The sequence below is a fragment of the Ascaphus truei genome, unplaced genomic scaffold (assembly GCF_040206685.1).
Source record: "Ascaphus truei isolate aAscTru1 unplaced genomic scaffold, aAscTru1.hap1 HAP1_SCAFFOLD_805, whole genome shotgun sequence".
NCBI classification, from domain to species: Eukaryota; Metazoa; Chordata; class Amphibia; order Anura; family Ascaphidae; genus Ascaphus; species Ascaphus truei.
The window spans coordinates 142,859-155,908 of record NW_027457140.1 but is presented as its reverse complement, the minus strand read 5'-3'; the positions used below and the strand labels follow the sequence as shown (position 1 = coordinate 155,908).

At 66.7% G+C, this 13,050-nt stretch overlaps 1 protein-coding gene across 1 annotated transcript in view; it reads right to left on the bottom strand.

The window, feature by feature from the left end:
* The window catches only part of GGA3 (golgi associated, gamma adaptin ear containing, ARF binding protein 3), a 31,367-nt gene that overhangs the window by 17,908 nt on the left and 409 nt on the right, over positions 1-13,050 (bottom strand). The window contains 7 exon segments of the mRNA XM_075584901.1: positions 264-401; positions 3,222-3,302; positions 8,307-8,410; positions 8,699-8,822; positions 9,056-9,154; positions 9,968-10,043; positions 11,874-11,958. Of these exon segments, the coding sequence (XP_075441016.1) occupies positions 264-401; positions 3,222-3,302; positions 8,307-8,410; positions 8,699-8,822; positions 9,056-9,154; positions 9,968-10,043; positions 11,874-11,958 (707 nt within the window).

Here is a 13,050-nt window from a genome sequence, read left to right as displayed (position 1 = left end):
CACGAGCTCCGTCCCCCCGCCCCCTCGCCTTCACGAGCTCCGTCCCCCCCGCCCCCTCACCATCACGAGCTCCCTGTCCCCCCCCGCCCCCTCACCTTCACGAGCTCCCTGTCCCCCCGCCCCCTCACCTTCACGAGCTCCCTGTCCCCCCCGCCCCATCGCCTTCACGAGCTCCCTGTCCCCCCGCCCCCTCACCATCACGAGCTCCCTGTCCCCCCCGCCCCCTCACCTTCACGAGCTCCCTGTCCCCCCCGCCCCCTCACCTTCACCAGCTCCCTGTCCCCCTCGGATGACTCCTCTTTGCTGTAATGAGTCAGCATTTCCTGCAGCAGCTTCACATTGTTATTCACTTCCTCCAGGGTGTGCGCCCGCAGCGAGACGCGCTGCATCCGCACCTCGTCCTGCGCAGGGGGAGGGACCGGAGTTACAGGGGGGGGGGGAGCCCGCAGCGAGACACGCTGCATCCGCACCTCGTCCTGCGCAGGGGGAGGGACCGGAGTTACAGGGGGGGTGTGAGCCCGCAGTGAGACGCGCTGCATCCGCACCTCGTCCTGCGCAGGGGCAGGGACCGGACTTACAGGGGGGGGGGGGCCCGCAGCGAGACGCGCTGCATCCGCACCTCGTCCTGCGCAGAGGGGGGGGACCGGAGTTATAGGGGGGGGGAGGGACCAGAGTTACAGGGGGGGGGGAGCCCGCAGCGAGACGCGCTGCATCCGCACCTCGTCCTGCGCAGGGGGAGGGACCGGAGTTACAGGGGGGGGGAGCCCGCAGTGAGACGCGCTGCATCCGCACCTCGTCCTGCGCAGGGGGGGGACTGGAGTTACAGGGGGGGGGAGCCCGCGGCGAGACCTTCTGCATCCGCACCTCGTCCTGCGCAGGGGGGGGGGGGGGAGACCGGAGTTACAGGGGGGGAGGGGGAGCACGCAGGGAGACGCTCTGCATCCGCACCTTGTCCTGCGCAGGGGGAGGGACCGGAGTTACAGGGGGGGGGGGAGCACGCAGCGAGACCCTCTGCATCCGCACCTCGTCCTGCGCAAGGGGGGGGGACCGGGGTTACAGGAGGGGGGGGGACCGGAGTTACAGGGGGGGGGGAGTGCGCCCGCAGGGAGACCCTCTGCATCCGCACCTCGTCCTGTGCAGGGGGAGGGATCGGAGTTACAGGGGGGGTGTGAGCCCGCAGTGAGACGCGCTGCATCCGCACCTCGTCCTGCGCAGGGGCAGGGACCGGACTTACAGGGGGGGGGGGGCCCGCAGCGAGACGCGCTGCATCCGCACCTCGTCCTGCGCAGAGGGGGGGGACCGGAGTTATAGGGGGGGGGAGGGACCAGAGTTACAGGGGGGGGGGAGCCCGCAGCGAGACGCGCTGCATCCGCACCTCGTCCTGCGCAGGGGGAGGGACCGGAGTTACAGGGGGGGGGGAGCCCGCAGTGAGACGCGCTGCATCCGCACCTCGTCCTGCGCAGGGGGGGGACTGGAGTTACAGGGGGGGGGGAGCCCGCGGCGAGACCTTCTGCATCCGCACCTCGTCCTGCGCAGGGGGGGGGGGGGAGACCGGAGTTACAGGGGGGGAGGGGGAGCACGCAGGGAGACGCTCTGCATCCGCACCTTGTCCTGCGCAGGGGGAGGGACCGGAGTTACAGGGGGGGGGGGAGCACGCAGCGAGACCCTCTGCATCCGCACCTCGTCCTGCGCAAGGGGGGGGACCGGGGTTACAGGAGGGGGGGGGACCGGAGTTACAGGGGGGGGGGAGTGCGCCCGCAGGGAGACCCTCTGCATCCGCACCTCGTCCTGTGCAGGGGGAGGGATCGGAGTTACAGGGGGGGGGAGCACGCAGGGAGACCCTCTGCATCCGCACCTCGTCCTGCGCAGGGGGGGGACCGGAGTTACAGGGGGGGGGGAGCCCACAGCGAGACGCGCTGCATCCACACCTCGTCCTGCGCAGGGGGGGGGGGGACCGGAGTTACAGGGGGGGGGAGCACGCAGGGAGACGCTCTGCATCCGCACCTCGTCCTGCGCAGGGGGAGGGACCGGAGTTACAGGGGGGGGGAGCACGCAGCGAGACCCTCTGCATCCGCACCTCGTCCTGCGCAGGGGGGGGGGACCGGAGTTACAGGGGGGGGTGTGCGCCCGCAGCGAGACGCGCTGCATCCGCACCTCGTCCTGCGCAGGGGGGGGGGACCGGAGTTACAGGGGGGGGGGGGGAGCACGCAGCGAGACGCGCTGCATCCGCACCTCGTCCTGCGCAGGTGGGGGGGGGGGGGGGACCGGAGTTATAGGGGGGGGGAGCAGGGGGGGGGGAGCCCGCAGGGAGACCCTCTGCACCCGCACCTCGTCCTGCGCAGGGGGAGGGATCGGAGTTACAGGGGGGGGGGAGCACGCAGGGAGACCCTCTGCATCCGCACCTCGTCCTGAGCAGGGGGGGGGACCGGAGTTACAGGGGGGGGGGAGCCCGCAGCGAGACACGCTGCATCCACACCTCGTCCTGCGCAGGGGGGGGGGGACCGGAGTTACAGGGGGGGGGAGCACGCAGTGAGACCCGCTGCATCCGCACCTCGTCCTGCGCAGGGGGAGGGACCGGAGTTACAGGGAGGGGGGGAGCTCGCAGGGAGACCCGCTGCATCCGCACCTCGTCCTGTGCAGGGGGAGGGACCGGAGTTACAGGGGGGGAGGGGGAGCACGCAGGGAGACCCTCTGCATCCGCACCTCGTCCTGTGCAGGGGGAGGGACCGGAGTTACAGGGGGGGAGGGGGGAGCACGCAGTGAGACCCTCTGCATCCGCACCTCGTCCTGCGCAGGGGGAGGGACCGGAATTACAGGGGGGAGGGACCAGAACCGGAATGGGAGGCAGGGGTGGAGGACCAGTATCGGACCGTGAGTGGGGTACAGGACAGGGAGGGGCCAGCACCGGGAGGGGGGCACAGGACCGGGAGGGGGGCACAGGACAGGGAGGAGGGCACAGGACAGGGAGGAGGGCACAGGACAGGGAGGGGGGCACAGGACAGGGAGCACAGGACCGGGGGGGGGCACAGGACCGGGGAGGGGGGCACAGGACCGGGAGGGGGGCACAGGACCGGGAGGGGGGCACAGGACAGGGAGGGGGGCACAGGACCGGGGGGGGGGGGCACAGGACTGGGGGGGGGGGGCACAGGACTGGGGGGGGGGCACAGGACCAGGGGGGGGGGGCACAGGACCGGGGGGGTGGATCCCAGGCTGGCACTCACCTCCTTCACCATGGATTTAATCAGCTTGTTGGCTTCCTGGAGGTCGTCTGGGTTTTTACTTTTTAACAGTTGGGCCAAAAGCTGAAAAAAAGAAAAACCCGACAGGTTTCAGGAAGAGGGAAGTCGGGTGAGAGGGTGGGGGGGGTGAGAGGGTGGGGGAGGGAGAGGAGTGGGGGGGGGGGGGGAGATGGTGGGGGGGGGTGAGAGGGTGGGGGAGGGAGAGGGTGGGGCGAGGGGGAGAGGGTGGGGGGGAGGGTGGGGGGGGAGAGAGGGTGGGGGGGGGAGAGGGGTGGTGGGGAGGGGGAGAGGGTGGGGGAGAGGGTGGGGGAGAGGGTGGGGGGAGGGTGGGGGGAGGGGGAGAGGGTGGGGGGGAGGGGGAGAGGGTGGGGGGGAGGGGGAGAGGGTGGGGGGGAGGGGGAGAGGGTGGGGGGGAGGGGGAGAGGGTGGGGGGGAGGGGGAGAGGGTGGGGGGGGAGGGGGATAAGGTTGGGGGGAGGGGGATAAGGTTGGGGGAAGAGGGTGAGAAGGGGGGGCGAGAAGGGGGAAGGGGGGACAAGAAGGGGGGAAGGGGGACAAGAAGGGGGAGGGGGGACAAGAAGGGGGAGAGAGGGCAAGAAGTGGGGAGGGGGGGGCGAGAAGGGGGGAGGGGGGGCGAGAAGGGGGGAGGAGGGGCGAGAAGGGGACAAGAAGGGGGGGGGCAAGAAGGGGGGGGGCGAGAAGGGGGGACGAGAAGGTGAAGGGGGCGAGAAGGTGGAGGTGGGCGAGAAGGGGGAGTGGGGCGAGAAGGGGGAGGGGGGCGAGAAGGGGGAGGGGGGCGAGAAGGGGGAGGGGGCGAAAAGGGGGAGAGAAGGGGGAGGGGGGGCGAGAAGGGGGAGGGGGCGAAAAGGGGGAGAGAAGGGGGAGGGGGGAGGGGAGCGAGAAGGTGGAGTGGGGCGAGAATGCAGAGGGGGGCGAGAAGGAGGAGGGGGGGGGCGAGAAGGTAGAGCGAGAAGGTGGAGGGGGGGCGAGAAGGTGGAGGGGGGGGCGAGAAGGTGGAGGGGGGGGGCGAGAAGGTGGAGGGGGGGGCGAGAAGGTGGAGGGGGGGGGCGAGAAGGTGGAGGGGGGGGCGAGAAGGTGGAGGGGGGGGCGAGAAGGTGGGGGCGAGAGGTGGAGGGGGGGCGAGAAGGTGGAGGGGGGGGCGAGAAGGTGGAGGGGGGGCGAGAAGGTGGAGGGGGGGGCGAGAAGGTGGAGGGGGGGGCGAGAAGGTGGAGGGGGGGGCGAGAAGGTGGAGGGGGGGGCGAGAAGGTGGAGGGGGGGGGCGAGAAGGTGGAGGGGGGGCGAGAAGGTGGAGGGGGGGGGCGAGAAGTTGGAGGGGGGGGCGAGAAGGTGGAGGGGGGCGAGAAGGTGGAGGGGGGGGCGAGAAGGTGGAGGGGGGGGGCGAGAAGGTGGAGGGGGGGGCGAGAAGGTGGAGGAGGGGTCGAGAAGGTGGAGGAGGGGGGGCGAGAAGGGGATAAGAAGGGGGAGGGGGGGCAAGAAGGGGGGGCGAGAAGGGGGCACGAGAAGGTGGAGGGCGGACGAGAAGGTGGAGGGGGGCGAGAAGGTGGAGGGGGGCGAGAAGGTGGAGGGGGGCGAGAAGGTGGAGGGGGGCGAGAAGGTGGAGGGGGGCGAAAAGGTGGAGGGGGGCGAGAAGGTGGAGGGGGGCGAGAAGGTGGAGGGGGGCGAAAAGGTGGAGGGGGGGCGAAAAGGTGGAGGGGGGCGAGAAGGTGGAGGGGGGCGAAAAGGTGGAGGGGGGCGAAAAGGTGGAGGGGGGCGAAAAGGTGGAGGGGGGCGAGAAGGTGGAGGGGGGCGAGAAGGGGGAGGGGGGCGAGAAGGGGGAGGGGGGACGAGAAGGGGGAGAGGGGAGCGAGAAGGGGGAGGGGAGCGAGAAGGTGGAGGGGGGCGAGAAGGTGGAGGGGGGGCGAGAAGGAGGAGGGGTGGCGAGAAGGAGGAGGGGGGGGGCGAGAAGGTGGAGGGGGGGCGAGAAGGAGGAGGGGGGGGCGAGAAGGTGGAGGGGGGGAGAAGGAGGAGGGGGGGGGAGGAGGGGGGGGGAGAAGGAGAAGGGGGGGGGGGAGAAGGAGGAGGGGGGGGGAGAAGAGGAGGGGGGGGGAGAAGAGGAGGGGGGGGAGGAAGGAGAGGAAGGGGAGAAGAGAGGCGAGAAGGAGGAGGGGGGGCGAGAAGGTGGAGGGGGGGCAAAAAGGTGGAGGAGGGGGCGAGAAGGTGGAGGGGGGGCGAGAAGGTGGAGGCAAGAAGGTGGAGGGGCGAGAAGGTGGAGGGGAGGATGAGAAGTTGGAGGGGCGAGAAGGTGGAGGGGCGAGAAGGTGGAGGGCGAGAAGGTGGAGGGGAGGATGAGAAGGTGGAGGGGCGAGAAGGTGGAGGGGAGGGGCGAGAAGGTGGAGGGGAGGGGCGAGAAGGTGGAGGGGAGGGGCGAGAAGGTGGAGAGGGGGGCGAGAAGGTGGAGGAGGGGGCCAGAAGGTGGAGGGGGGGGCGAGAAGGTGGAGGGGGGGGCGAGAAGGTGGAGGGGGGGCGAGAAGGTGGAGCGGGGTGCCAGAAGGTGGAGGGGGGCGAGAAGCTGGAGGAGGGGGCGAGAAGGTGGAGGGGGGGCGAGAAGGTGGAGGGGGGGCGAGAAGGTGGAGGGGGGGCGAGAAGGTGGAGGGGGGCGAGAAGGTGGAGGGGGGCGAGAGAGGTGGAGGGGGCGAGAAGGTGGAGGGGGGGCGAGAAGGTGGAGGGGGGCGAGAAGGTGGAGGGGGGCGAGAAGGTGGAGGGGGGCGAGAAGGTGGAGGGGGGCGAGAAGGTGGAGGGGGGCGAGAAGGGGGAGTGGGGTGAGAAGGGGGAGTGGGGTGAGGAGGGGGGCGAGAAGGGGGCGAGGGGAGGGGAGCGAGAAGGTGGAGGGGGGCGAGAAGGTAGAGGGGGGGCGAGAAGGAGGAGGGGGGGGCGAGAAGGTAGAGCGAGAAGGTGGAGGGGGGGTGAGAAGGTGGAGGGGGGGGGCGAGAAGGTGGAGGGGGGGGGCGAGAAGGTGGAGGGGGGGGCGAGAAGGTGGGGGGGCAAGAAGGTGGAGGGGGGGCGAGAAGGTGGGCGAGAAGGTGGAGGAGGGGGCGAGAAGGTGGAGGGAGGGGGCGAGAAGGTGGAGGGGGGGGGGCGAGAAGGTGAGGGGGGGGGCGAGAAGGTGGAGGGGGGGGCGAGAAGGTGGAGGGGGGGGCGAGAAGGTGGAGGGGGGGCGAGAAGGTGGAGGGGGGGGGGCGAGAAGGTGGAGGGGGGGGCGAGAAGGTGGAGGGGGGGGCGAGAAGGTGGAGGGGGGGCGAGAAGGTGGAGGGGGGGGCGAGAAGGTGGAGGGGGGGGCGAGAAGGTGGAGGGGGGGGCGAGAAGGTGGAGGGGGGGGCGAGAAGGTGGAGGGGAGGATGAGAAGGTGGAGGGGAGGATGAGAAGGTGGAGGGGAGGATGAGAAGGTGGAGGGGAGGATGAGGGTGAGAAGGGGGGGCGAGAAGGGGGGACAAAAAGGGGGGAGGGGGGACAAGAAGGGGGAGGGGGGACAAGAAGGGGGGAGGGGGGGCAAGAAGTGGGGAGGGGGGGCGAGAAGGGGGGAGGAGGGGCGAGAAGGGGGAGGAGGGGCGAGAAGGGGGGAGGAGGGGCGAGAAGGGGACAAGAATGGGGGAGGGGGGGCGAGAAGGGGACAAGAATGGGGGAGGGGGGGCGAGAAGGGGACAAGAAGGGGGAGGGGGGGGCGAGAAGGGGGGGCGAGAAGGGGGGACGAGAAGGTGGAGGGGGGGCGAGAAGGGGGGACGAGAAGGTGGAGGGGGGGCGAGAAGGTGGAGGGGGGGCGAGAAGGTGGAGGGGGGGCGCGAGAAGGTGGAGGGGGGGCGCGAGAAGGTGGAGGGGGGGGCGAGAAGGTGGAGGGGGGGGCGAGAAGGTGGAGGGGGGGGCGAGAAGGTGGAGGGGGGGGCAAGAAGGTGGAGGGGGGGGCGAGAAGGTGGAGGGGGGGCGAGAAGGTGGAGGGGGGGCGAGAAGGTGGAGGGGGGGGCGAGAAGGTGGAGGGGGGGGGCGAGAAGGTGGAGGGGGGGCGAGAAGGTGGAGGGGGGGGCGAGAAGGTGGAGGGGGGGGGCGAGAAGGTGGAGGGGGGGGGCGAGAAGGTGGAGGGGGGGGGGCGAGGAAGGTGGAGGGGGGAGGCGAGAAGGTGGAGGGGGGGGCGAGAAGGTGGAGGGGGGGCGAGAAGGTGGAGGGGGGGGCGAGAAGGTGGAGGGGGGGGGCGAGAAGGTGGAGGGGCGGATGAGAAGGTGGAGGGGCGGATGAGAAGGTGGAGGGGCGGATGAGAAGGTGGAGGGGAGGATGAGAAGGTGAAGGGGGGGAGCGAGAAGGTGGAGGGGGGGAGCGAGAAGGTGGAGGCGAGAAGGTGGAGGGGGGGGCGAGAAGGTGGAGGGGGGGTGAGAAGGTGGAGGGGGGGGCGAGGAGGGGGGGGGCGAGAAGGTGGAGGCAAGAAGGTGGAGGGGCGAGAAGGTGGATGGGAGGATGAGAAGGTGGAGGAGAGGATGAGAAGGTGGAGGGGCGAGAAGGTGGAGGGGATGATGAGAAGGTGGAGGGGCGAGAAGGTGGAGGCGAGAAGGTGGAGGGGCGAGAAGGTGGAGGGGAGGATGAGAAGGTGGAGGGGAGGATGAGAAGGTGGAGGGGTGAGAAGGTGGAGGGGCGAGAAGGTGGATGGGAGGCTGAGAAGGTGGAGGGGCGAGAAGGTGGATGGGAGGATGAGAAGGTGGAGGGGAGGCAAGGTGGGGGCGAGAAGTCAGGGGGATGGGGGCGAGTGCGAGAAGTCGGGGACGGGGGAGAGCGACAAGTCCGGGGGGAGAGTGAGAAGTTGGAGGGGAGGGGGGAGAGCGAGAAGTCAAGGGGGAGGGAGAAAGAGTGAGAAGTTGGGGGGAGGGTGGAAGAGTGAGAAGTCGGGGGGGAGAGCAAGATGTGGGGGAGAGGAGGGAGAGTGGGACGAGAGAGTCGAGCTTCGGAGCTGGTCCTCAAACAGACCGCGACATGCGCAGTCTCCCGCACGCACGCAGTCTCCCGCACGCGAGCAGTCTCCCTCACACACCTTGGACCTCTCCTCATCGTCAAAAATGGGATTCTTGGGCCGAGTGGGAGGCGACGGGATCAGGGTGGGATCCACTGGAATCAGGGGGTCCGAGAGGACAATACCTGGATGGAAGAAAATGGGTGTGAGCAGCAGAGAGACTGGAGGGGGGGGGGAAGAGAGAGGGGGGACAGCGGGGGGAGGGGGAGAGAGGAGGGAGGGGAGGGGGAGAGAGGAGGGAAGGGGGGAGGAAGGGGACAGAGTCGTTGGGGGGGTGAGGAGAGGGAGCAGGAGAGAGGGGAGGGATGGGAGAGAGGGGGGGATAAAGGGAGGCAGTTTATCAGAGATGTGAGAGGTGCAGGCATTGCGACGGGGGGGGATGGGGGGAGAGGAGGTGTGACACAGAGCCGCACCTTGTCTCTTCAGCATGTGGTAGGCGTCCTTAATCTTGCTCTCCTCCGGCAGGGCGGCCGTCCAGCTGTACAAGAGGCCCACCACTTTGCTTTTGACTTTCTCAGACACTCTGTCTCCAAGGTACTGCAGAGAGAGGGGGGACGGGGGGTGAGGGACAGGGAGCGCGTGCTCCCCCCGCTGCCAACCTATCCCAGGGATCTCCAGGGCGTCACTGAGCAGGGCCAGCAGAGAAGAGGTTAAACACTGAAATGGTTACGTTGTATCCTGACTGCCCCACTCAGTGTGCTCTCCCTGAGCTCTCCCCCCCAACCCCCCGTGTCTGCGGCCCGGAGAACGAGATGTCGGGGTGCACTGACCTTGGGGGACACGACTTTAATCAGCTCGTTCAGGAAGCGGAACTTCCCAACCTCCCCGTGAAACCTCCTCCCGCAGTTCTTCATGCAGGCTTCCAGTACCTGCGGGGACATCATACACCGCGTCACACACACTGTGACAGAGGGAGTCACACACAGCGACAGAGAGTCACACACACAGTGACAGAGGGAGTCACACACCGCGTCACACACACAGCGACAGAGTTACACATACAGTGACAGTCACACACCGTGTCACACAAACAGTGACAGTCACACACCGCGTCACACACACAGTGACAGAGTAGCACCCCGTGTCACACACACAGTGACAGAGAGTCACAAGCCATGTCATACAAACAGTGAGAGTCACACACCCCGTCTTACTCACAGTGACAGATGGAGTCACACACACACTGACAGTCACACAACGCGTCTCACACACCGTGACAGACAGTCACACAGAGTGTCACACACACAGTGAGTCACACACCGTGTCACACAAACAGTGACAGAGTAACACACCGCATCACACACACAGTGACATTCACACACCATGTCACACCGTGAGAGTCACACACCTTGTCACACACACAGTGACAGAGTCACACACCGCGTCTCACACACAGTGACAGACAGTCACACACACTTTGACAGTCACACACCGTGTCACACACACAGTGAGTCACACACACAGTGACAGAGGGAGTAACACACAGTGACAGACACACAGTGAGTCACATACTGTGTCACACACACAGTGACAGAGGAAGTCACACACCCAGTGACAGAGGGAGTCACACACCCAGTGACAGAGGGAGTCACAACGTGTCACACACACAGTGACAGAGGGAGTCACACCGTGTCACAAACACAGGGTAACGCCAACGGGCACAGGAGAGGAGCCGGACTCACGGTGAGGGCCTGCAGTGCTTCCCACTCCTGCGGGGACTGGATTTTATGCGCCAGGAGTCTGACGGCTATCTGGGGACTGAGAAAACAGGACACGCTGGTCACCCCCGTACCGCAGGTCACCCCCGTACCGCAGGGACCCGCAGGTCACCCCCGTACCGCAGGGACCCGCAGGACACCCCCGTACCGCAGGTCACCCCCGTACCGCAGGGACCCGCAGGTCACCCCCGTACCGCAGGTCACCCCCGTACCGCAGGGACCCGCAAGTCACCCCCGTACCGCAGGTCACCCCCGTACCGCAGGGACACGGTCACCCCCGTACCGTACTGGTCACCCCTGTACCGCAGGGACCCGCAGGTCACCCCCGTACCGCAGGTCACCCCCGTAATGCAGGTCACCCCCGTACCGCAGGGACCCGCAGGTCACCCCCGTACCGCAGGGACACGCTGGTCACCCCCGTACCGCAGTGACACACTGGTCACCCCCGTACCGCAGGGATCCGCAGGTCACCCCCGTACTGCAGGTCACCCCCGTACTGCAGATCACCCCCATACCGCAGGTCACCCCCGTACCGCAGGGACCCGCAGGTCACCCCCGTACTGCAGGTCACCCCCGCACCGCAGGGACCCACACTGCCACAGTCCGATGTGAGGTTATGCAATGTGTGTAACGCTGGTTCCTCTCACCCCAGGAATACAGACACGACCCCCAGAGAGGACAGAAAAAGACCTGCACAGACCCCCCGTCACAGGGTCCTGGAGAGCGTTTACTGAACCAACATACAAGTTATATGTAGCTATATGTAGAAATCGGACGTGTGGCGGACAGATATTGGTGCATCTGCACTGCATCCTCTCCTCCACCCACCCGACACATCCCCTCCTCCACCCACCCACCCGACACATCCCCTCCTCCACCCGACACATCCCCTCCTCCACCCACCCAACCGATCCATCCCCTCCTCCACCCAACCAACCGACCTATCCCCTCCTCCACCCACCCAACCGATCCATCCCCTCCTCCACCCACCCAACCGATCCATCCCCTCCTCCACCCAACCAACCGACCCATCCCCTCCTCCACCCAACCAACCGACCCATCCCCTCCTCCACCCACCTGACACATCTCCTCCTCCACCCACCCGATACACCCCTCCTCCACCCACCCACTCGTCATCTCCTCCACCCACCCGACACATCCCCTCCTCCACCCACCCAACCGACCCATCCCCTCCTCCACCCACCCGACCGACCCATCCCCTCACCCACCCACCCATCCCCTTCTCCACCCACCACTTCCCCTCCTCCACCCACCCGACACATCCCCTCCTCCAGCCCACCCACCAGACACATCCCCTCTTCCACCCACCCACCAGACATCCCCCCACCCCGGGCACACGTCCCCTCCACCACCAGACACATCCCCTCCCCAGCACACGTCTCCTCATCCACCCACCACCCGACACGTCCCCTCATCCACCTGACACATCCCCTCCTCCACCAGACACATCCCCTCCCCAGCACACGTCCCCTCCTCAACCCACGCCCAGACATCCCCTCCCTAGCACACATCCCCTCCCCAGAACACGTCCCCTCCTCAACCCACGCCCAGACATCCCCTCCCCAGCACACATCCCCTCCCCAGAACACGTCCCCTCCTCAACCCACGCCCAGACATCCCCTCCCCAGCACACATCCCCTCCCCAGAACACGTCCCCTCCTCAACCCACGCCCAGACATCCCCTCCCCAGCACACATCCCCTCCCCAGAACACGTCCCCTCCTCAACCCACGCCCAGACATCCCCTCCCTAGCACACATCCCCTCCCCAGAACACGTCCCCTCCTCAACCCACGCCCAGACATCCCCTCCCTAGCACACGCCCAGACATCTCCTCCCCAGCACACGTACCCCTCCAGCTCCTTGTTGATCTGGTCACAGAAGCTGATGATATACTCCCAGTCCTCCTGCCGGTTACACGGGTTTGTGGCTTTATCTGAAGCACCGTGAAACAGAGAAGGACACCGTCACCGTCACCGTCACCGCGCTGGTACTCACAGATATATTTATGTTGATTATACACAGGATAACAATTAATCAGAAACACAGAAGGGAGACGCCTGGGACACAAGAGACTTGAGACTGTCACTTGGAGAGATGTCAGTGTGAGGTGACACTTGGGACTGTCACTTGGAGATATGTCAGTGTGAGGTGACACTTGGGACTGTCACTTGGAGAGATGTCAGTGTGAGGTGACACTTGGGACTGTCACTTGGAGATATGTCAGTGTGAGGTGACACTTGGGACTGTCACTTGGAGAGATGTCAGTGAGAGGTGACACTTGGGACTGTCACTTGGGGAGATCTTTGTATGTGTGTGTGTGTGACAGTATGAGGTGACAGTGTGTGTGTGTGTGTGTGTTTGTGTGTGTGTGTGTCGATATGAGGTGACACTGTGTGTGTGTGGGGGGTGGGGGGGACAGTATGAGGTGACAGTGTGTGTGTGGATGGCAGTATGAGGTGACACTGTGTGTGTGGGTGACAGTATGAGGTGACACTGTGTGTGTGGGGGTGACAGTATGAGGTGACACTGTGTGTGTGGGTGACAGTATGAGGTGACACTGTGTGTGTGTGGGTGACAGTATGAGGTGACACTGTGTGTGTGTGGGTGACAGTATGAGGTGACACTGTGTGTGTGGGTGATAGTATGAGGTGACACTGTGTGTGTGGGCGACAGTATGAGGTGACACTGTGTGTGTGGGCGACAGTATGAGGTGACACTGTGTGTGTGGGCGACAGTATGAGGTGACACTGTGTGTGTGTGTGGGGGGTGACAGTATGAGGTGACACTGTGTGTGGGCGACAGTATGAGGTGACACTGTGTGTGTGGGTGACAGTATGAGGTGACACTGTGTGTGTGGGTGACAGTATGAGGTGACACTGTGTGTGGGTGACAGTATGAGGTGACACTGTGTGTGTGGGTGACAGTATGAGGTGACACTGTGTGTGTGGGTGACAGTATGAGGTGACACTGTGTGTGGGTGACAGTATGAGGTGACACTGTGTGTGTGGGTGACAGTATGAGGTGA